The 21,791-nt window shown below is 52.4% G+C and overlaps 1 protein-coding gene across 2 annotated transcripts in view; it reads left to right on the forward strand.

Moving 5' to 3' along the window:
* SGSM2 (small G protein signaling modulator 2) overlaps positions 1–21,791 on the forward strand; it is a 34,465-nt gene that overhangs the window by 6,848 nt on the left and 5,826 nt on the right. The window contains exons 3-17 of one of the 2 annotated variants that reach the window (XM_012653044.1): positions 9,551–9,713; positions 10,021–10,182; positions 10,488–10,555; positions 10,653–10,798; positions 11,129–11,263; positions 11,770–11,894; positions 12,299–12,366; positions 12,611–12,771; positions 12,935–13,061; positions 14,701–14,835; positions 18,716–18,869; positions 19,638–19,702; positions 19,784–19,929; positions 20,398–20,526; positions 20,786–20,968. In XM_012653044.1, the coding sequence (XP_012508498.1) occupies positions 9,551–9,713; positions 10,021–10,182; positions 10,488–10,555; positions 10,653–10,798; positions 11,129–11,263; positions 11,770–11,894; positions 12,299–12,366; positions 12,611–12,771; positions 12,935–13,061; positions 14,701–14,835; positions 18,716–18,869; positions 19,638–19,702; positions 19,784–19,929; positions 20,398–20,526; positions 20,786–20,968 (1,967 nt within the window). The remainder of the gene's footprint in view (positions 1–9,550; positions 9,714–10,020; positions 10,183–10,487; positions 10,556–10,652; positions 10,799–11,128; positions 11,264–11,769; positions 11,895–12,298; positions 12,367–12,610; positions 12,772–12,934; positions 13,062–14,700; positions 14,836–18,715; positions 18,870–19,637; positions 19,703–19,783; positions 19,930–20,397; positions 20,527–20,785; positions 20,969–21,791) is intronic. The other variant, XM_012653046.1, reaches the window with a different exon arrangement.

Genomic DNA, 21,791 nt, shown 5'->3' on the forward strand with positions numbered 1-21,791 from the left:
GAGTGTGAGGTTGCTGTGAGCTAGGCTGACGCCATGGCACTCACTCTAGCCCGGGCAAAAGAGTGAGACTCTGTCTCAAAAAAAAAAAAAGAAATGGAACTGAAGAATCCCAGGGTCAAGAACTGGCCATGGGCAAACCCAGGAAAGTGGCAGCCAGACCCCCGTTCCAATTACCCAGGAGGAGGGCAAGACTCCGAGGACTGGCAAGAAAGGTATGTTTGTTGCGTGTTTGCTGTGGTTGTTCCTAAACCTGTCTGTCCAGAAGCCAGGTATGCAGTAGGCCCCTGCAAGCAGAAACCTTCCTGGTGTGGAAACTTTGCTGGCAACCCCAGCTGACAGGGAGGGGGCTTCCCCATGGGCTGTTCCTACTACTGCAGAACATGGCTGCAGTGCTCCCAGCCAGAAGATCAGGACCCGTGTGACTGCCCCCTCCCTGCTGGTGGAGGGTGGGGCTTGGAGAATGGGCTCAGAACTAGCACTGTGGGAGAGGGATCTTTGACATCTCTTTTATTTATTTTTTTATTTATATTTGAATGATCCAAGTTTGACTGCACCACTGATATCTCCTTTTAATCTTAAAACATCATGTCAAGTTTATATTTCGCTCCATAATATGGTCTTTGAATTTTTTTTATTTTAATGTAAAGACTTACTATTGAATCAAATTAATGCTTCATGCTTTCCCTGTGGCTTCATGAACCCCCAGCTATAGGCCGGTATCTCTTGTCACCCATTCCCTTGGAGGAGAAGGTACTTTTAACTTATGCTTATGGGCAGAGCACTCAAAGTCAGGGTTAAATAGCAAATTATCCCAAATTTTGCCTTCGAACTCTGCATCTGGAATGGTAATACATGTGTTTAAAAAGGGCACAGTTGTTCTCTTGCCATGAAGAGATCTGAGGTTATTAGGCATCAACCCATGAGCCTTGGGGAAACCATCATTTCTCTGAGCCTGCCCTCCTCTTGGCTCAGATCTGAGAGTGTCTGTCTCTCCACAGTATTTCTACTTACTCTCTTCTGATTGGGCATTGAGGTTGGATTTTGACCTTTGACAGCAGAACAGGTTTCTGAAGCTCACAGAGAGGCTTCTGGCCTAGCAGAGCAGGTTCTCAGACTCAATAGTGTCTCCCAACCCCGACGCCCAGGCTTTGGGGGCAGGGTGCAGGCCAGAGCCCAGCCTGCCTTCTCAGTCACCAGGTTCTCTGTCCTCCTGTGTGCCAGTGGGTCAACCTGAGGGTTGCTTCAGGCTAAGGATGAGCTGTAATGGGAGATGGGTGGAGTCTGTGTAGCTGGGAATAACATCGGGCTTTATTAACCAGCTCCCTGTTGCTAAGCAGCTTTGATTAGCCAGGAAGGTCTGCCCTGCACTGAGCTCCTCTGGGAATGGCAAGGAGATGCTAATAAGCTGAGAGACAAGCAGGTGCTACAGAAGGCTCACAATCCACCTGGGATATTGCAGCACATTCTGAGATTCAGACTCCAGGCAGTTTTCAGCCTGTCTCTTTTCAGTAAAAGGGATTCCTCCTTCCCACCTGCACGTAATGAACAGCTTATTCTCAGGCTATCTGACTTCTGCCTTCTAGCCAGAAATGATCAAGTAGTAAGGAAGGCTTTCTGGAGGAACTTGGTTCTCCTCATGTTATCTTGGGGCTTGGTTGAGGGTATGTGGTAATGGTCCGTAGCTGGGACTTCAGGGTCAGACAGATCTGGGTTCGCATCCTGGCCATGTTACTAAGTGTGTAACCATAGTTACTCATCTTCAAGCCTACTCTGAGAAGGCTGATGTCAGGGTTAGAAGAACAATGCAAACAAAGCACCCAGCATGGACTGGGTATGCAGTAGAGGCTCAATAATGTTATACTTTGTTTTTGAAAGTGACCTTACAACCTTTCCTATAAAGTCTTCTCGAATCTCCTCAAGGATTCCTTCTGGGAATCCATGTTTCTGGGAGTCTGGAGCATCTGGACAATCAGGGAGATTTGATAATATTAAGGAATTATTATTAATTTTGTAGATGCAATAAAGGTGTAAGTACATGTTTTTAAGAGTCCTTATCTTTGAGATACATACTGAGGTATTTATAGATAAAAATAAAAATTCTAAAATTTGCTTCAAAACAAATCAAGGGTAAGGAAGAAATGGTTGCAGGTGGTACAGCTGAAACAAGACTGGTCGTGACTTGATAACTATTTAAATTGGGTAGTGGGTACACTGGGGTTCGTTATACCATCCTCTTTTGTGTATGTTTGGAATTTTCCATAATGAAATGATTTTTTTAAAAAAGAGGATGGGAGGAAGAAGAGATAGGAATAGCAAGTATAGACAACTTTCTTAAGAAATTTTACATAAAATAGCTAAATGGGGCAGTACCTGAATGGGGATATAGGGCCAGGTTAGGTTGTGGTGGTGTTTTTTAAAGTCGGAGAAATTATAGAATGTTTATGTTCAAGTGGGAAATATCTAATAGGGAAAAATTGAAGATTTAGGAAAGAGAAGGGACATTTGCTGGAGCAATGTCTTTGAAAAGGTGAAAGGGGCTGGGTTCCAGTGCACAGGTGGAAGGGGTAGCCTTAGAGAGAAGCCCAACCAGACTATCCCTAGGAACAGGAGGAAGGCAGGGCTGGGCCTGAAGTGCAGGGAGGAAAGGCACTAACGTTCACTGGGTCACCTTCAGTGTGCTGGGCAGTGATCAGGAAGCCTTTTGCACCTTTGCATATGCTTGTTGCTTTTCATCACCCAGCACTCATTGAGGTGAGACCTGTTATTTTCCCTAATTGCAGCTGAAGCTCAGAGAGGTTTAGCGATTTGCCCAAGGTCAAACAGTAAGGAGAGGAGCCAGTGTTTGAACCCACATCTCTCTTACCCTAAAGTCTATGCTGCAAAGGGATTGGACTGCCCGTGAGGCCTACCCAGGAGTGGAGATAGAAGGAGTGGGAGCATTCAGGAGGAGCTGGCCCTCATGGAGACACAGCTTCAATCATCAAACAGTGGGTTTGTGGTGTCCAGAAACACTCTGGGAGGCAGTGGGTCCTTTGCTGAGTTGGCCGAGTGTGCTCACATCTCTGTCCACTGCCTGAGAGGCTGGCCCTGGCGTGGTTCTGTGAGCGCTGTGCATGCAGACCCTGCCCTACATCCCTAGCGGGGCAAGGAAAATGGTGTGGCATGAATTTCTTTTCCCTCACCTTGGTTCCAGAAAATCAGGGCAATTCTTTCTCCTCCCGATCAGAGTCTGGATAAGAGTGTTACTTTCTTGTTTTGGGGGGGTTAAGCAAGACTGAATGCCCCCCAAAGTTGAAACTAAACAACCAGTATCACCAGTGCAGACTGAGAGAAAACGTACCCTAGTTACCATAGAAATGCTCATTCTGAGTGGAGGCAGCCCTTACGAATCCCTGGGTGGAGGCAGCCAGTCAGAGAAGTCGGGTGGAGAAGGGCCGAGGATGCCTGGTGATGCCTCTTTGCTGCTCCCACCTCATCTGCTACAGACAAAACACTGGCTTCCTCCACTGGCAGTTGGAGTAAAGCATACATGCCTGTCTCTCAGTCCCTACCTGAAGGAGGCCACCCATCCCACCCATTCCTTCATCTCCTCGGAGGCTGCTCCTCTCCTGGCAATCTTGGATCCACTATCCAGTGGCCTGAACCAGTGGCCACCTGGCATTCAGCTTTTGAAAATTCTGTTCCGACTAGTGCTCCCCAAAGCTCCAGGACCAAAATGGACCACCTGTGGCTGGCTGTTCTACCCACACTTTCCTCATTTGGGTTCTCTATGGCAACTATAACTGAACTCCCCTATTGCACAGATGGCAGCTGGTAGTAAAAAATGAAACTGAGCCAGAGGTGGGGGAGCAGACTGCACTTGTCACACCTGCTCTCCTCTCATTCCCAGCTCCTCCTGGCTGAGCACCTCAAGCCCAGGTTCATGTCAGGCTATTCTAACTCTAGATGCTATTTCTCTGGACCTCAGCCAAACTGGGCTGGTTCTCTGAAAACTGTTCATTGAGTCCCACTATTACCAGACTACACTGGGGCTAGGCTTGTCCAGGCTGCTGAGCCCAGCTTTAAACAGATACACGTACACATGAGAGCGAAGGTAGAATGGAGATAGGGCAGACTCAGCTTTGCTTCTGGGGCCCCCTGGGCTGCTCGAGGACCCCTTCCCAGCCACTGCTGCATTTCCTGGCATCCATAGCTTTAGTTCATTTTTGTGAGCTCCTGAGCTATGGAGGCTTATCCCAGCCCACTGAATTGTTTATTTAATCCCTGCCCAGTTCAGATCACCTTTTGCTGCCCTAAGCAGAGCCCAGAGACACCCCCCGACACACAAAGGTAGGGAACCAAGCCATTTGGGAGACCCTATTTGCTGAGGGAGCTGGTGAAAGAGTGCCCATGGACAGACCCAGTTTTTCTGGGGTTTATTATTGATTGATTGATTTTAGAAATAGGTCTTGCTCTGTCACCCAGGCTGGAGTGCAGTGGTCCAATCATAGCTCACCGTAACCTCAAACTCCTGGACTCAAGCAATCCTCCTACCTCAGCCTCCTGAGTAGCTGGGACTACAACATATGCCACCATGCTCTTGGCTAATTTTTAATCTCTTTTTTTTTTTTTTTGGTAGAGATGGGTCTCTCTGTGTTGTCCAGCCTGGTCTCAAACTACTAGCCTCAAGTGATCCTCCTACCTCTGCCTCCCAAAGCACTGGGATTACAGGCATGAGCCACCATACTCAGTGGTTTTGTGAATTTTGACTCATTCCCAGATTAGAGAAAATCTCTGTCATCTCATGATGGGAACCCTCGCGATCGTTACCTACTCAATTATTATAATTATTATTTTGAATTAGTAATATATTTACCTGTTTGAGAAATCAAAACTATATAAAAGTTATACAGTGAAAAATTATTGCTTTCCCTGCTCTCATTCACCAACTTTCCTTCTACTTACCATTCCCTCACAGGTAACCACTTTTATTTCTTCTGCATTCTTCTAGAGTTTTTAATACTAATAAAAAAGATTGTATTCTTTGTTCAGTCCACCTTTTTTATAATCAAAGGGTATCATGCAATCATTGTTCTGTGTCTCGCTTTAGGAGAGCTTTCCATTTTTAGTTCCTGGAGAGGAGGATCCTCAGTCTTTTTCAGAGTTGCATGATATTCTTCTGTATGTACCATATTTACTTAACTGTCACCTTTTGATGGACATGCGGATGGTTTCCAGTCATTTCCTGTTATAACTAGGTAATCATGCAGTTATATCTGTAGGATAGATTTTTCAGAAGAGGGGTCATTGGGTCAGAGATTATTTGCAACATTGATAGATAGTGCCAAATTACCTCCATAGGAGTTACACCATCTACCCCTCCCACCAGCAATGTGTGAGTGGATTCAGCAGTTTCCCAAGTCCCTCCCATCTCTATCTTCCTGATGTCTCCTCCACTCTAAATAGGACCTCCTGGAATGGTTAAATCAGGGTATAAGGGGTTGGGATGGGAGCCCTATATGATTCGATTAGCACTTGCAGTCTCCAGCCCCAAGTAGCATTTGTTAACTCCATAACTTAATGAATTTTAGAGGCACATCAGAGGCTGATGAAGGTGTGTCCCAGGACTAGTCTGGACCTGTAGTTCCCAGCCTTTCCCTGGGAAGATGGCACCAGAACTTTTCAGGAGGTGTCCAGGAGCAAGGTGCTTGAGTTAAATTTAGTTATGCTCCTGCAGGCTCAGAGTTGCAATTCCCTGAGCCTTCCTGTCAGTGAGATGGGATGGGATGACATGACAGAGTAGAGAAGGTACCCTTGGCTCATCTGGCCAAATTCCAAAGGCCACCAGAAGGCCAGGGTCGGCAGCGAGAGAGTCATGCTTGTTAAGTTGTGTCTCTCTCTTCCTCTGTTTTGATTCATTTGCCCAAAGCTTTCTACCCCAACCAGTGTTGGTTTTTATCAACAAGTTCACATTTTTCTCATATGAAATGAGCCAAATGATGTCAGGGTTGTCACTTTGTTGTGGTGCATCCAGAGTGACTATAGGTAGTGCCAGGACCCACTGGGACAGGGGGCGCTGAATCCTTCACAGCTGGGGGCCCAGGACCCAGACAGCTCAGTTAGCAGGGGGATGAGTTCAGCTAACTATGGGTATCTCCTGCCACAGTCCTTCACCCTGGGAGCTGGGGTCATGGTGGGGGACCTGGGGAAGAAAGAGGAATAGGCCTTTGAGTTCTGCTTGGTGCCCTGGACCATCAGTCGGGAGAGAAGAATACGTGTGGACCTTTATGTGGACTTCTCCCTGGGGAAGGGTGCTTGACAGTCCCTTACTCTGTCTGTCTGTGACAGGCCTTTTCTGGGGAGTGAGGATATTGTTGCTGATGGCTGTGTGGGAAGCTCTAAGTGTGATATTCACTATATATTGCAGAGTGTATGTGTTTATGTTTGCATCTCTTTAAGTTTCAGAGGGAATATCTGGGTTTCTGCTCAACTCAAAAGTCTTAGAGCAAGGGTTCTTAATCTTTTAGGGGTCAAGTACTCTCTTCTAGAAGCTGAAAACCATGGATCCACTGTCCAGGAAAAAAAAAACAAAAAACACTGACCTAATCATTCCAGAGCACACCAACAATTTGTATGCAGATTGCTCTCAATTTCAGGGGGGTCTTTGGAACCCCTGAAAGCCTATGCACAAACCCTCTTAGGGTAGTTGTTCTTAATTACCATTATTATTATTATTATTATTGGCTGGGTACGATGGCTTATGCCTGTAATCCCAACATTTTGGGAGGCCAAGATAGGAGGGTGGCTTGAGCCTAGGAGGTCGAGGTTACAGTGAGCTACACACTCCAGTATGAGCAACAGAGTGAGACCCTGTCTCTTAATAAAAGGAAAAAATTATTATTTTGCCTACACACTGCATATAATAACATTTTCATTGCATATGCTGATTCTCTCAGTGGGGGATTCCCTTGTGGGAATGGGGAAGGACAAGTGTAGTTTGAACAATCACTGGCCAAGGAGCCCATGGAACTGGGTCAAGCATACTTGGCCTAACGGCTCATTTACTTTGCTTGGGAAGTTGAGGGATGAGCAAGATTTCTCCTTCCCCAGATATTGCCTGGCACCTTGCCTGGGTTTCACAGAAGGAACTTAGGGGCCACGGAGTGGGGAGGTGGGGATTGGGTGTGATGTTTGGGCTTCTCGCTGAGGAATGCTTCTGCTCACCCCTTCTGCTCACCTGTGCCTGTGCTCAGACGCTGACTGGAAAGGTAGATGAAGCCAGGTGGGATGGGAGTGCCGGTGCCGGCCACTCTCCAGCTTCCCGGCCTGGCTGCGTTGGCGGTTGCCTGGGGACGGTGGGAAGGCTTATTATCCCAACAATTAGTCACGTCACCAAGGCACATGATTCCCTGCAGGACTGGTGCCACCTGCTGCCACTCTGGCCCTGTTCAGTGCTGCTTCTCTCCTCACTCTGGGTGGGGAGTGCAACCCCAGGAAATGATCACCACCTTCCCGCAGGCATGGATTTATAGCTGCAGCAGCCCCAGGACCAAGAGACCAGGACAAAAGGGTCACTCATCTGTACACCCCAGGGCCACACAAAACCTCCAGGGACCAGGAGGACTGATCATGGAGAGGAGCATGTGGACACTTAAGCCAGAGATTTCCCCACATGCCCCATACACACATGATACATGCAGATACATCTGTCTGCATACACATGTGCACATAGATGTATGAGCACACTGAAGGAAAGCCTGTGCCTTGTGAAATAAAATCCTCTCAGGCCCGAGCAGGGAAGAGCTCCAGTAGGAGGCTCTCGGGAGAAGGAGCAGTCCTGCCTGTTTCCCCTCCCCTGGGATACCCTCACTGAGCTGTCCGTCCTCCAGCTTGGCCTCAGGGACTCTCATCTTCTTGACTTCAGTCCAAGAGAGGACCAAGCAAAACTCCTTTGCAGGACAATAGTGACTGCTAGTCAGTTACTAAAAGTAAAGGCAAACAACAGGTATGAGAAACTATTTTCAGTGATTATTTCCTAACTCCAGGTCTCATATTCTAACTGCACTAGTCAAAATAAACTTGATGGGGCCTCAGTTCGCCTGTTTCTAAGAAAGTGACATCTCCCCCACTTCTGGGGCAGCCTGTGATCCTCTCTGGGGCATCCTCTTCCTCTCCCTGCCAGGGAGAGGGCTCGCAAAAACCCAGCTCTTACAGGTTAGCTGCAGAACAGTATCTGAACAGAATGGGTGAGGAGTCAGGAACTGACGTGGATCCAGTGCTCCCCAAGAGCTAGACCCTGTGCAAGGGATTTCATATACTTCGTCTCATGTAACGTCTCACACCAGTTCTAATATATCCTCCCATTTCTTTCTTCCTTTTTTTTTTTTTTTTTTTTTTAAGACTAGTCAAGTGCAGTAGTGAGAAGGGGGAAAGAGTAGAACAAGGAGTTCTATCTGTAACTGACTGTGAACAATCAGTCGAGGTAACTCACTACCTTCAGACCAGCCGATTCCCCATTTCACAGATGATAGAGCTGAATCTCAGCATTAAGTCAGTTACTCAGGTTTCCCAGAGGCAGTGAGTGGCTGCACCAAGTTCAGACCCTGTTCTGTCTGAGTCCCTGTCTCCAGCGTAGCTCATTGTTTTCAATACGTATGAAAAGAGCACCTGTGACATGAAGGGAGCTCCTCTTCCCACCTGTGCCCCCACCCCCAAACACACCTGGAAGTGGTGAAACGGGCTCAGGCCAGGGTTTGGGACCCTGGATCCTAGTCCTGGCTCTGCCGCTATGTGACTGTGATTCAATCTCTTCCCCTTTCTGTCCTCACTTATAAAACAATCAGTTCAATAATGTCGAAGCCCCTCCTCCCCCTACACATACACATTAATATTTTTAGAGTCTATACAAGCCTAGGGTAACTCCCTGTGCTCCCCCACCAAGGCCTTCTTTCCCTCCTACAAGGTCTGTCTGGGTAAGCAGGATTCAGAGAGATTAAGCCTAGCCCCTAAAAACAATGAATGAAAGGAAGCACTCCCAGCATGGAAAAGAGAAATCTCTCACTCTTAGCTGCTGGGCTCATCAGCAATACAGAGGTCACTGTCTGATCTCTGCAGTGGCTTTATCAATACTTGAGTTCCTCCAGAGCCATGTTCCTTAGCAGCCACATCATCCATGCTCTCTAGGAGGGCTCCTGGGCCACATGCTCCCTGCATCCCCTGTCCTGTGAGTGCTGTCCATGCCTGCACTCATGGTCAGGGCTGGAGCCAATCATGCCAGCCTGAGAGGGCAGCTTTAGTCCTCATGCCCCCAGGGGTGATGCCACATACAGGAGAGATGTACACACCAGGTGACGGGGACAATTTGGCACATCCAAGCTCTCCACCCTGGGCAGCAGCAGAGGGATGGGGAAGGAAATTTTGGAAGGAGGCCAGGGTATATCTTCCTGGCCTGCTCCTAGTTCTAGCATGGGTCAGGACTTGCCCTCACCCCCTGCCTCACCACAGGTATGGGCAAGAGGAGTCTTGCTCCCATCTTGCCTAGGCTCAGGTGCTATTTTCCTTTGTGGCCTAGGTGCAGTGGAGGCTTGCCTCTTGCATCAGTTGAGACGCCGTGCTGCTGGCTTCTTGCGCAGTGACAAGATGGCAGCCCTGTTCACCAAGGTGGGGAAGACATGCCCAGTGGCTGGGGAGATTTGCCACAAGGTACAGGAGCTGCAGCAACAAGTAGAGGGCAGGTGAGCCCTAGGCCAGCCCCTTCCACCCCACCCTTCTCCTCTTCCCACTTGGCATTTGGTACTTCCCAGGACAACTCATCCAAAGGTTGGCTTCCTGGGCCTGTTTCTTTTGGGACCTCTGGGTGAGAGACCAGCCCAAGGGTGGCTGTTGGCCCCTTGCAGACACAAGGCTCTATCCTCCTTCAACCCCCGACCCCAGTCAGTCCTCTGTGCTTCCATCTTGTGGCACCAAGCCCCACTCCCAGTGCCACCAATCTGGGGTTTATCTGGGACCCTTGCACTCTTGAGGCCCTTATCCTCTTTACAGGAAACCCTCAGGGGGCAGCCAGGAGGCCCTGCGGAGACAGGGCTCGACCAGCGGGAAGGCCCCTGCCCTGAGCCCACAGGCCTTGAAACACATATGGGTACGCACAGCACTTATCGAGAAAGTTCTGGACAGGATTGTGCAGTACCTGTCGGAAAACTGCAGGTGACTGCCCCATCCCCCAGCAGCCCCTCCCTCGGCCCTCCTCCCAACTAGTCCTTTAGCCCCACCCCTCGGCATGCTTGACTGGCCATGACAGGCTGTAGGCATGCCTGCAAATCCCCTTCCAGCACCCCCAGAAGCATAAACCACACCAGGCACCTTGCAAAGCTCGGTCCTTATGGACTCATTCCTTCTTGGTGACTGATGTGAATACGGTCTTTGTGGGGACGTTCCTACCCCACGAGCTCAACCACACTGGAATAAGTCCAGGAGCCTTGCCAGTCACCCTGTCTATCTCCTCCTGGCAGCAAGTACTACGAGAAGGAGGCGTTGCTGGCAGACCCTGTGTTTGGCCCAATCCTGGCCTCTCTTCTCGGTGAGCCTGAGAGAATAGAGGCCTGAGCTGGCCTGTGGGGGCAGAAGGGCACATGCAGAGGGAGTACCACCTAAGCGGTCTGTCTCTTTCTCCACAGTGGGACCCTGTGCCTTGGAATACACTAAGCTCAAGACAGCTGATCACTACTGGACTGACCCGTCTGCAGATGAGCTGGTCCAGAGGCACCGTATCCGGGGTCCCCCTAGTCGCCAGGACTCCCCTGCAAAGCGCCCAGCCCTAGGGGTAAGTGTCCCTCTCCCTACCCCGTGTTCACCCAGGCTGTGCCTACGGACCTATAGGGAAGGGAAGAAACTGGCCTCCATACAGAACAGGCCTTGGGGATGTCCCAAGGTAGTGGCCACCCCAGGAGAGCCTTCTCCCCACACTAGCCCTTACAGAAATGCCAGGAGCCCATGCTGGTCCATGGCTGGAGACCAGACGGTGGCTGAGAGAAAACTGGGGGCAGGAAGGACCCTGGGGTCAGCAACGGAGGGTTGGCATGGAGGTGTGAGTGTTCTCAAACCCTAAGGCTGACTTCCCAAGGATAGAGGCTGAGCTGTGCTTTCTGCATAGATTCAGAAGCGACACTCAAGCGGCAGTGCGTCAGAGGACAGGCTAGCTGCCTGCGCCCGTGAATATGTAGAGTCTCTGCACCAGAACTCAAGAACACGACTGCTCTATGGCAAGAACAACGTGCTGGTACAGCCGGTAAGACAGCTTTTGCCACACCCCTCCCTCAGACTCCCTCTTTTAAAGGTCCCAGAACAGGAAGCCTCTAGGCATAATCATTCGTTTCCTAAAAAGCTTGACCAGAGAGAAGGGAGAGAACGCCCCTCTCCCCACACACTGTTTCATACAACTCATGCCCAGCCTTGAGTTGGCAGGAGCCAGGGATGGCATCTGCTATAGCTGAGACAGGCCATCCAGGGATAGGAATGGCAGCCAGCAGGCAGGGTGAATGCCAGCTTGGGCATGGCTGGCCTAGGATGCACCTGACATCCAGAAGGCTGACAGAAGAGAGCCGATAGCATCAGGCCAACCAGGAGAGGAGATACCCAGATCTGCCATGTGGCTCCTGTCCTCCTTTGCTTCTGCCCAGCCCCCAGTCAGGACCCCATGACTAGCCTAGCTTGGCCTCCCCTGCTCCCACCTGGAGTCTGAGAGCCTCTCAGCCCTTCATTGTCTCTGTCTTCTGGTATGTCTCCTCCCTATAGAAGGAGGACATGGAGGCTGTCCCTGGCTACCTCTCCCTGCACCAGTCTGCAGAGAGCCTAACTCTGAAGTGGACCCCCAACCAGCTCATGAATGGGACTCTGGGGGACTCCGAGCTGGAAAAGAGGTGGGGGCTTTGGGACTCACTCCCAGGAGCCAGGGAAGGGAATGGGTGTTTGACCCCAGACCAGGGGATGCAGAGACCCAGCTTGCTTCAGGAGGCAGACCTCACTGCTTCTACAGATGCCAAGAATTGCAAGGAGTGGCTGCCTGGAGTAATTCCCAAGCTCTCTAAGACTGAGCCAAGCCTGGGCATGAAGAGGTTTGCCTGAGCCAAGTTCTAGGAAGCTGAGACTCACAGGCTCTGTGCCATAAGGGCAGCATGGGACTCGGGGGGATATGGCTAGCTGACCTCACATCTTGGCTATGCTCATCCTATCTTCAGGGGGGTTTCAGCGGGTAGTGGGGCCAGGAGACAAGACAGGATGGCAGGTCTTGGGACACAGTGACACCAATCTGGTTCCTTTCCAGCGTTTACTGGGACTATGCCCTGGTGGTGCCCTTCAGTCAGATCGTCTGCATCCACTGCCACCAGCAAAGTAAGCCTGCCTTGCCCCTGGCACAGAGGTGGGAAGGGAGAGGCTGCCTTCTCCCAGCCGTGCATGGGACCTATAGGACTACTTACTACTTGTCTTCCTACTGTCCCTGTTAATGAGGCTCCTGGCCACGCTCTAGCCTGGCTGTCCTCCTACCTAGCCTGGGGATCCTGGCCAACAGGCCATGGTAATGGATGGGGAGGTCTTGAGGAAGGCTCAGCCTCACTTGCCCATGTTCACCCCCCAGAGAGTGGTGGCACACTCGTGCTGGTGAGCCAGGATGGCATCCAGAGGCCGCCGCTGCACTTCCCACAGGGAGGACACCTGCTGTCCTTTCTGTCCTGTCTGGAGAATGGGCTGCTGCCTCGAGGACAGCTAGAGCCCCCGCTGTGGACTCAGCAGGGGAAGGTACCTCAGGACATGGGAGGCCCTGGGTAAAGGGATATGTGGGGTGGGTTCTCTGCCCACCTCCCTTCCTTTCCCCATGTGGAGTTCTTAGGAGCAGCCTTGGGTGGGACCCTGGATGGGACTCTGCCTCGGACAGGCTGACCACCCACCCCTCCTTCCACAGGGGAAGGTGTTCCCCAAGCTACGGAAACGAAGCAGCATGCGGTCTGTGGACGTGGAAGAGATGGGCACGGGGCGGGCCACAGACTATGTGTTCCGGATCATCTACCCCGGGCACAGGCACGAGCACAGTGAGTGTCCCAGACTTTATCCCTGCAAGAGGAGAGAAAGGTGCCCAGGGAGGTGTGGGGGGTGCCACGTCACCCAGGAGGGGCAGCAGGCAGGGTCTACTGACCAGGCCACATTAAGACAAGAAGTTCATCACTTAGCCTCTCACCTGGACCTTTTACCTGCAAATCATCCCTTTGAAAAGTTGCCTGTCTTCTACCTAGCTCTCTTCCCCACCTCTTCACCCAAGACTCTGCTCAACAGACCCAGGCATCACTGCATAAGATTCTCTTAGTTATCCTTTCATGCCCTGCCCCAGGGGAAAAAACATCTGGAGACTAGAAACAGGAGGTGGAGAACTCTCCATTTCTCTTTGGGCTGACCCCTAACCCCCACAAGGAGGCCTGGGTGTGGGATTGGTGCTTCTTTTTGGTTGGTGCAAATTGTTCACTGACTCCCCTAGAGCTAGAGCCCTGCTCAAACCAGCTGCTGATGAGAGGAGCTTTAGCTGAAGCACGAGGTTTTATCTGAAGAGGGCAAGACTTGGAGCTGCCTGGGGGACTTTGGGGCTGGGGGGCCTTAGGGTGGCTTGGCCCTCACGGGTCCTGCCCTGCCCTGGACACATACCCCTGAGCCTGAGGGGGTCTATCTAGATGTATCTACCAACATCAAAGTTCCCTTTCTGGTCAGAGTGCTGCCGCTACCCATAGGTTTCTCTAGGCCAGACTTGCTTTTCTTAGAGATAAAGTCAGGAAATTTGCCAGCCCAGAGCATTTATTGCCAACCAGACCACCTGCTCCCTAAATTTCCTAACTTGCGCCAAAAAGTTGTCAACAAGTTGTCTCTGTGTTAGCGGAGAGATCACCCAGACGGCATACATACAGCCACAGCACAAATAGTCCCAGCGGGCTTAAGGGACACAGGACGTGGGGATTCCCCCTCCCATCCCACAGGTACCTGACAAGGAGACACATCTTTTGCCAGAATGTGTTTGCAGACTCGGCGTTTTAGCTCAGGCTGTTGCTCGGTTTAGCTTATTCAGTCTCTGCTTCCCCTCTTCAATCCTTGGCATTTTCTAGTTCTGGTCACTTCACTTCAAGGACCATTTTCCCAGAGAGTGAGTTAGGCCACCAAGGAGCTGAAACTCAGCTGAGTGACTCAGGCTCCTCAAAGGTGGCTGTGGGAAAACTCTTGGAGGAAAAGGTTGAATTTATAGTCTGAAAAGAGAGATATTTGGGGTAATCTTTAGATTTGGTCCAGCCTGACTATGACAGGAGCTGAAGAAAGATCAGGACCCATCTGCCAACAATCGTGTCAGCCTCAGCCAGGTCTGGTGAGCTCCTGAGCTGCCAGTCTGTCCCAGACAGTCCCTGTCCTTCACATCCCTCCCCCACCCCCCAGTTCTCTCTCTTCTGTTCTTCCTAGAGAGGGCCTCCTCCAAAGAGTGGAACTCTGTAGCCGCCCCCAGCCCCTCACCTTCTTCTGTACTCTCCCAAGTAAATCATCAAAAGAGCTTTCTGGTTCCCTCCGTTCCCCTCTGCTGTGCCCTGCAGGTTCAAGGTGATCCCAGCCTCCATTCTACTCACCTTAAGGAGGGAGTCCCTCCCGCCTAGGGATGAGGGTCCTCATGCCTCTGCCTCTCTCGCTATTCTCTTTGAGCAGTCACTATTAACTACCACCACCTAGCGGCCAGCCGCGCGGCCTCGGTGGACGATGATGAGGAAGAGGAGGATAAACTACACGCGATGCTCTCAATGATCTGCTCGCGGAACCTCACAGCTCCCAATCCGATGAAAGGTTTTTATCCCTCCCCCTCTCCCTGACCCGCCTCATCCCCGACCCCACCCTCCCGGCCCACCTGCCACCCACCACAGGGCCTCGCACGGCAGTGTTGGCATTAGAGGACTTGCACCCAGGGTGGTTCCCTTCCATCAGGAGGCAGATCCGGGAGGGCGGAAGGAGGCCAGACAGGTGCTGGTGTGAAGAGGGGATGGTACAGAGCAGGTGGCTCTGGGCTGTAGGGAGAGGGCTGCAGGCCTGAGAGGGAGGCACGTCCACTGGTGGGAAGGTCTGATTATCCAATTGCCTCTTGGGGACCCTGAATGACTCTCTGAGCCCATTCCTACCCCTGGGGGTCATGCTGGCAAATGCTAGACAGTGGTCTCTTTCTTTTTCTCCTGCTGATTGGGAAGACCAGCCTCTGGCCTGTGCCTCCGACTCCTGACTTAATGGAAACAGGACAGAGGTGCCAGGCCCTTCCTGGGGCAGGGGCAGGGGTAGGAGCTGGACAGGTCATGCAGACAGCAAGTCCTGTGGGTCAGGTGAGGGGTTAGGGGGCCACCATGGGAAAAGACACCAGGGCTCAGTTTTCCCAGCAGGCCTGAGGGCTCCAGCAAGCATGGCCTGGTACCTTAGCATGAAATCTAGAAATATCTGCAGCGTGGTATCCAGGAAAGGGCACAGGCTCAGTGCCTGGAGACATGAATTCCTGCCCCAGATATACCCCTGGCTCACCATATGGTTTTGAGCCAGTGTCTCACCATCCTGAAGCTCAGTCTCCTCATCTGTGCCAGGTGCTGTGCCAAGGATATAAGACAGGTGTGTTCCCAGTGTCCACAGTTGCAGAGGTGCCCTTCATTGGAAATGATGTAGCACAGTGGCTACAGCCCCTCAGTGTTCCTCTGTCCACCACCATCTTTCATAGCACAGAGCAGGTTGGTGAAGAAGGCACCCCTCTTTGTGGAGAGTGATCAGGCAGGGGGCCTGTGAGGGCTGGGCAGGGGTGTTCAAGGAAGGGTGGGTTAGGAAAGGTTGGGAAGCTTCCCCATCCCCACCCATTCCTGTGCCACAGAGTCAATTGCTTCTCCTCTTTCCCTGCCCCTGCAGAAAATATCTTAAGAATATGTCACACTCCCCTTATGCCACCTCAGAGTTCTGCCAAGGAGCCCAGTTCCTCTGCCCAGCCACTAAGCCAGTGATAATGAGTCTCTCTGTCCCTGGGCAGCCAGGGCTATGGCCTAGCACACACCCAGCACACTCTCAGCACAGCCCTGCCCTCGTGCCCATGCCCACTCCCAGCCCCTGCAATATGAGTCTGTAGGCCAAGTCAGGTGGGGAATGTCCCACTTCTGGTGTTTATTGCCATCTGGTTCCTTGCACACCTGGACTTAGGGCTGATGCTTATTTATAGGTTAACTAACTTTGAGCTGTGTGGGAAGGTTGAGCTCTGAGAGGGGCCAAGGAGCCCCTTCTTACCCTATGAGCTGGTCATCAGGCTAGAGGCTGGAAGGTCTCAGCAGAGCCCTTGTCTTGGCAGACCTAGTGATAGAAAGTCTTAGGGCTAAGGCCTCAGGGATCAGAGAAACTTCCAGGCCCACTTCCAGGGGTTCAGAGACCTCAGGGTTTATCTGGGAATCCCTTTGGGGGACACAGGGGCTAGAGCAACTCAGTGTGTATCTCCTGGGCCCCCAGTACTTGGGAAAGGAAAGGAAGCATAAAGGCAGAATCCACAGGTGGTTGGGGAGTTGGGATGGGGGATAGAACCCCCTCTACTCCAGTCCATAATGACAACACTGTTGAGTCGGTTCTGCCAGCCGTTGCTTTTCAGGCCTGCAACATGCTTGACTTGTGCATGTGAATCAAGTGGCGGGGTGTCCAGATTTCCCCTCCCTCCCCCACCTCTCCCCATCCTTCTCCTGCTGCCTCCTCCACAGAGCAGAGATGCTATTCACTCTAATTCTGCTCCAGGCCAGGCACCTTTCACTCGGAGTCTTAGGGGCTGTGGGGTTCACCCACCGATTGTTTTGCTTTACACTTTCCTCACACTCAGAGGAGAGAGTCAGAGTCAAACCTGACCCATCAGACCCCCCGTCCAGCCTGCTGCCCCTCACCCAGTCACTCCAGAGCTCCAGCTGTCTGCACTGGGTTAATTCAGAGACGCAGTGTCCAATGCTGGCTGGTTCAGCTCCTTCCTGGAGAATTAAGGTGAAGAGCATTAACCCAGGAGACTTGCCTTGGCTGGGCCCTGCTTTCTGGGCATGAGCTTGTTTCCCTTTGTGCTCACCCTCCGCCCTCTGCTCCTGCTGCCTTCCCTGCCTGCTGCCTGCTGCCTGCCTAACTGGGCCTACTCGCACCCCGCTCCGCCTGGACTGGCCTCTCTCCTGCCTGCTGCAGGGGCATGCGCTGGGCTCCTGCCCCACCCCACCTGCACTTGTCCTCTCCCTCGCTCCTTCCCAGAGTCTCAGGCATGGCTTGCAACCCCTCACTCCCAGAGCCGCAGCCCTCCTCACCAAGTGTGTTCCCTTAATTTGCCTCCTGGTGGAGCTGAAGGGCCAGATTATCTACAAAAATGCCAGCTATGGGTCTGGGAAGTGAGCTCCAGCCACAGCAGGGCAGCCCCTGAGGGGACTGGAGGGGGCTCAGCTCAGCTCTTCCCAGCAAGGCACACCCAGAGCTGGAATCTGGCTCCCACAAACACCAGTCCTAGGCCTGCTCCACACCATGGGCCAGGGCCCAGGCTGAGCCGGGGCCACACTAGACTCAAGGAGAAAAAGCACTGCTGAAAGGAGTCTGCTCAGCACACACAGCTCTCTCTCTCCTTGTTCTTCTTCACTCTTCTCTGCTCTATTCCTGCCTCCTGGCATCACCTCCTAGTCCTTTCACTTCCTGCCATCACTTTGCTTTATCTTCGTGGCTCACTGGACCTGCCAGAGTCCCCCATGAGCAGTGCCCTGCCCCCCTTGGGCCCTGGAAGCTCTCAAGGATCTTCAGTTCTGATTCAGACCAGCTGGGCTGGCTGAGAAGGCTCTGTCTGCTGGTGGTGTAGACGTGTCCAAGGAGCTGTCTTCTGAGGCTACACTTGGGCACATTCTTCTATGACTGGCATGTTGGATAGCAGGCCTGGGTGCCCAGCTACCATCCCCATCCTCACAGTGGCCTAACAGCCCTGGGAATTTTGCCCTTTCTTCCAGCTCACTCGTGTGTTTCTAGCCTCCATGCTGAATGCAGTCGGGCTAGGCGAGGACAGAGGAGAACTCAGAAAGGGTCCATGTGATCTGGCAGCAGGGGGGCCTGGCCCAGGCAAGGAGCACTATTCCTCCTTAACAACTGGCCATCAGATCTGGATCCTCTCACAAGAGCGAGGCCTGTAGGATAGGTGGCTCAGGGATCCCGCAGGGGCTTTGGTTAGCAGGGACTCCGCTGGCAGGGGAGGTTCAGAGTTTGACGCATTTTCAGCACCTTTCTGAGCACATCAGAGTTTGCTCAGGAGGACCAGGCTGAATCCTTGAAGGCCAAGCTAACTGGCAGCATTTTAGGGAACTCAGGCCTTTGTTCCTTTTCTTTCTTTCCCCTCCCTCTAGAAAAGTGAGTGTTTGCTGGCAGTGAGATGGAGATAGACAGCCACAGTCATTCATGACAAAAGCCCAAGTATTTTATCACGTGCAGAAAGACACCTTGCCAATCCTCTCCAGGCTTGCTGGAGGCTGGGAAGTATCAGGCACCTGTTCTCCCCACCATTTCCGTCTCTGGGCTCTGGACCAGGCAGGCACCACCCCTGTGGTTTTCCACCAACGGGTGACTTCATGCTGCAGCTCTGGGCACAGAGGTGGGCATGCCGCAGGGTGCTTGGGAGAAGAGGTCTGTCAGGCCCTGACCATGGCTCCCTTCCTGCCCTCAGATGCTGGCGACATGATCGAGATGCAGGGCTTCGGGCCCAGCCTGCCAGCCTGGCACCTAGAGCCCCTGTGTGGCCAGGGCTCCTCCTGTCTCTCCTGCTCCTCCAGCAGCTCCCCATACACAACCCCCAGCTATTGCAGCTGCGTCCCTGACCGGTGAGTGGGCAGGGCCCAGAAAACCAACTTCCCCATAGCGTGTCCATCCATGTGTGTGTCCATTTGTCCTTAGAGGCTGTGTCACTTGCATGACAGGGTGGCCTCTGGAGTTGGACAGACCTGGGTTTAAATTTCACTTCTGCTACCCATGTGACTTTGGCAAGTAACTGAGTCACTGTGAGCCTCTGTTTCTGAACCTCAGTTTCTTCATCTGTAAAATGGGGACAATACCACCTGCTTACTAAGGCACTTGTGAGGACTAAATGAGACAGGACCATATGAACATCCAGAGTTGTGCCTGGCACGTAATTGGTGCTCAATACTTGTGAGCTCCCCTTCCTGATGCGGCATAGATTTTGCTGTCAGGCTGTACGTCTGAGGACACTCACCAGATACCTGGGCATCTGCCGTGTGCCAGGAGCAGTGTGTGAGTGGCCTTTGTGTGAGGTGTTCTCTCTTACCTATTTTTCCTGTGACCCTCAGGTGGTTCTCTCCATTTTCACACGAAGAAACCAAGATTCATTAAAATCTAGTTAGTTGCCAAAGGTCTCTGGGTGGTTAGGGGCCAGGCAGGGCCCCCAGCAGCTCTATCCAGGGTGGCCGGCAGGGACAGGGAGCCCACTGACATGCTGCTAGGCTGTAGATCCTACTTCCTGCAACATCCCAAGTGTCTGACCTGTCCCCTAAGCCCAAATGTCCTTCCGTCTTTTCCTCTTCCCACCAGAGGAGCCATAGGCCCCTCCACTCTGAGCCAGGCTGTTTCCACAGGTTGCCCCTCAGGCTACTGTGTGAGAGCATGAAGAGGCAGATTGTGTCCCGGGCCTTCTATGGCTGTGAGTGTGGGGTAAGGAGGGGCTGTGAGGGGCTGGCGGGGGGAGGCGCCTCAGTCACAGCCCTCTGGCTGCCCACTGCAGGGCTGGCATACTGCCGCCACCTGTCCACGGTGCGGACCCACCTGTCAGCGCTGGTGCATCACAACATTATCCCGCCCGACCGGCCCCCCGGGGCCTCAGGCGGCCTCACCAAGGATGTGTGGAGCAAGTATCAGAAAGACAAAAAGGTGTGAACTCTGGAGTTCCAGGGCAAGAGGCTGGGTTGAGGGGCAGGGTGGGCAGCAGTGGGTGCAAAGCAACTTGCTCATAGACCGAAGGGGCATTCCGGGTAGAATGTGGTGTGGATGGGGTTGACAGGCCAGGACCGATGGCCATGGATGACCTGGGTGGTGGTAGAATCCCATACAGCTGGGTCTGTGGGTTACATGGGAAGGGGACTGGGCAGGGAATGCACCTGCCTCCACACTGCTCTGTGACCTCAGGCAAATCTTTGCATCTCTCTGGGCTCCATTTCCTACCCTGTAAGGAAGGAGGGTAGAACAGGAGGATGTGGCTCTCCCAAAGCAGCATTTGCCTGGGCTTTGGCAGAGTGACTAAAGCCCCCTCCCTGGCCCCAGTTCTCCATGGGATGGGGCTCACCCAGCTGGGCCACACTGACCTTGGGGCTGCACAGTCTTTACTCCTGGGTCCCTCAGAACTACAAGGAGCTGGAGCTGCTGCGGCAAGTTTACTATGGCGGTGTGGAGCACGAGATCCGCAAGGACGTCTGGCCCTTTCTGCTTGGCCACTACAGGTTTGGCATGAGCAAGAAAGAGATGGAGCAGGTAAGGGGAGCCTGTTCCTGTGGGGCTAGGGAATGGGGAACTGGGCCCAGGGACCCCAGGGAGGGGGCCTCGTAAGCCTCAGCCCCGTCCCAGCTGGAAAGAAACATGGCAGAGGAGGGTGTTAGCAGGGTGGCTCCACTGTCCCCACCCTGAGGCCCTACTCTAGTCTCCAGCCATCCTAGCCTCTGAGACTCAGGGCCAAAGGTCCAGTGCCTGGTGCAGCCCCTCCCCCCATGGTCACGGTGTGTTCTGAGGACAGGTGGATGCAGTGGTGGCAGCACGGTACCAGCAGGTGTTGGCGGACTGGAAGGCCTGCGAGGTGGTGGTGAGGCAACGCGAGCGGGAGGCTCACCCAGCCACACTCACCAAGTTCTCCTCGGGCAGCAGCATCGACAGCCACGTGCAGCGCCTCATCCACCGAGATTCCACCATCAGCAACGATGTGAGCCAGATGGGGCCTTGAGGGGCGGGGGGTCTGCAGGGAACCACCAGCATTTTATGCACAGTAGTCCCGAACACCAGCCCAGCCTCTCGTACTCACTGGCAGTGGAGCCCTGGGAGAAAGGCTTAATGGGTCTGTGTCTCATTTTCTTCAACTGAAAAATGGATGACCGTCCCTCTGCTGCTTATTTCTCTGGGTACTGTAGGAATAAAATGAGATAGTGCATTGTCTCCTGCTTTAACGGACTGGTAGGGAAAGATGGGTTTATTGGGATTTAGGGAAACCCTCCCTCCTTGTAGAGAGACCTCAAGACTAGTAACAGACAGCCCTGGGTCCCAGTCCCAGACCCACTACTGACAAGATGAGCGTCTCTGGGCAAGAACTTCGCATGTCTGGGTCTTGGTTTCCCATCTCCATTCATATCTGCTGATTGTTAGAGGCTTCCCGGAGAGCTGTTGGCCAGAGAACAAGGGGGCAGTTAGAGTAGTCCCATTGGTGTCTACTGGCGAGATCCTCCCTCCCCCGTGATGTTGTCTATGGCCTTGCAGAGTTAACTATGCAAAGCTAGCAGAGCATGGGAGGGTGGTTTTTCCTGCCATCACCCCTGCCTTTAGAACAGCAAGTTTTAAACTCTGGCTGCTTGGCCCAACTAACACTGATAAGTTTCATTTTTAAGGACACTTTTATTAATTTATGTTTTTTCTTTAACATTGTTTCTTTAGATAACGTATTCTTGTTACTTTACTAAATCCTTAATAATATTAACAGAAAACCTAAACTCTCCTTTCTCATGTGATTTGTTCTTTTTTTTTTTTTTTTTTTT

The sequence above is a fragment of the Propithecus coquereli genome, unplaced genomic scaffold (assembly GCF_000956105.1).
Source record: "Propithecus coquereli isolate 6110/MARCELLA unplaced genomic scaffold, Pcoq_1.0 Scaffold409, whole genome shotgun sequence".
Taxonomy (NCBI): Eukaryota; Metazoa; Chordata; class Mammalia; order Primates; family Indriidae; genus Propithecus; species Propithecus coquereli.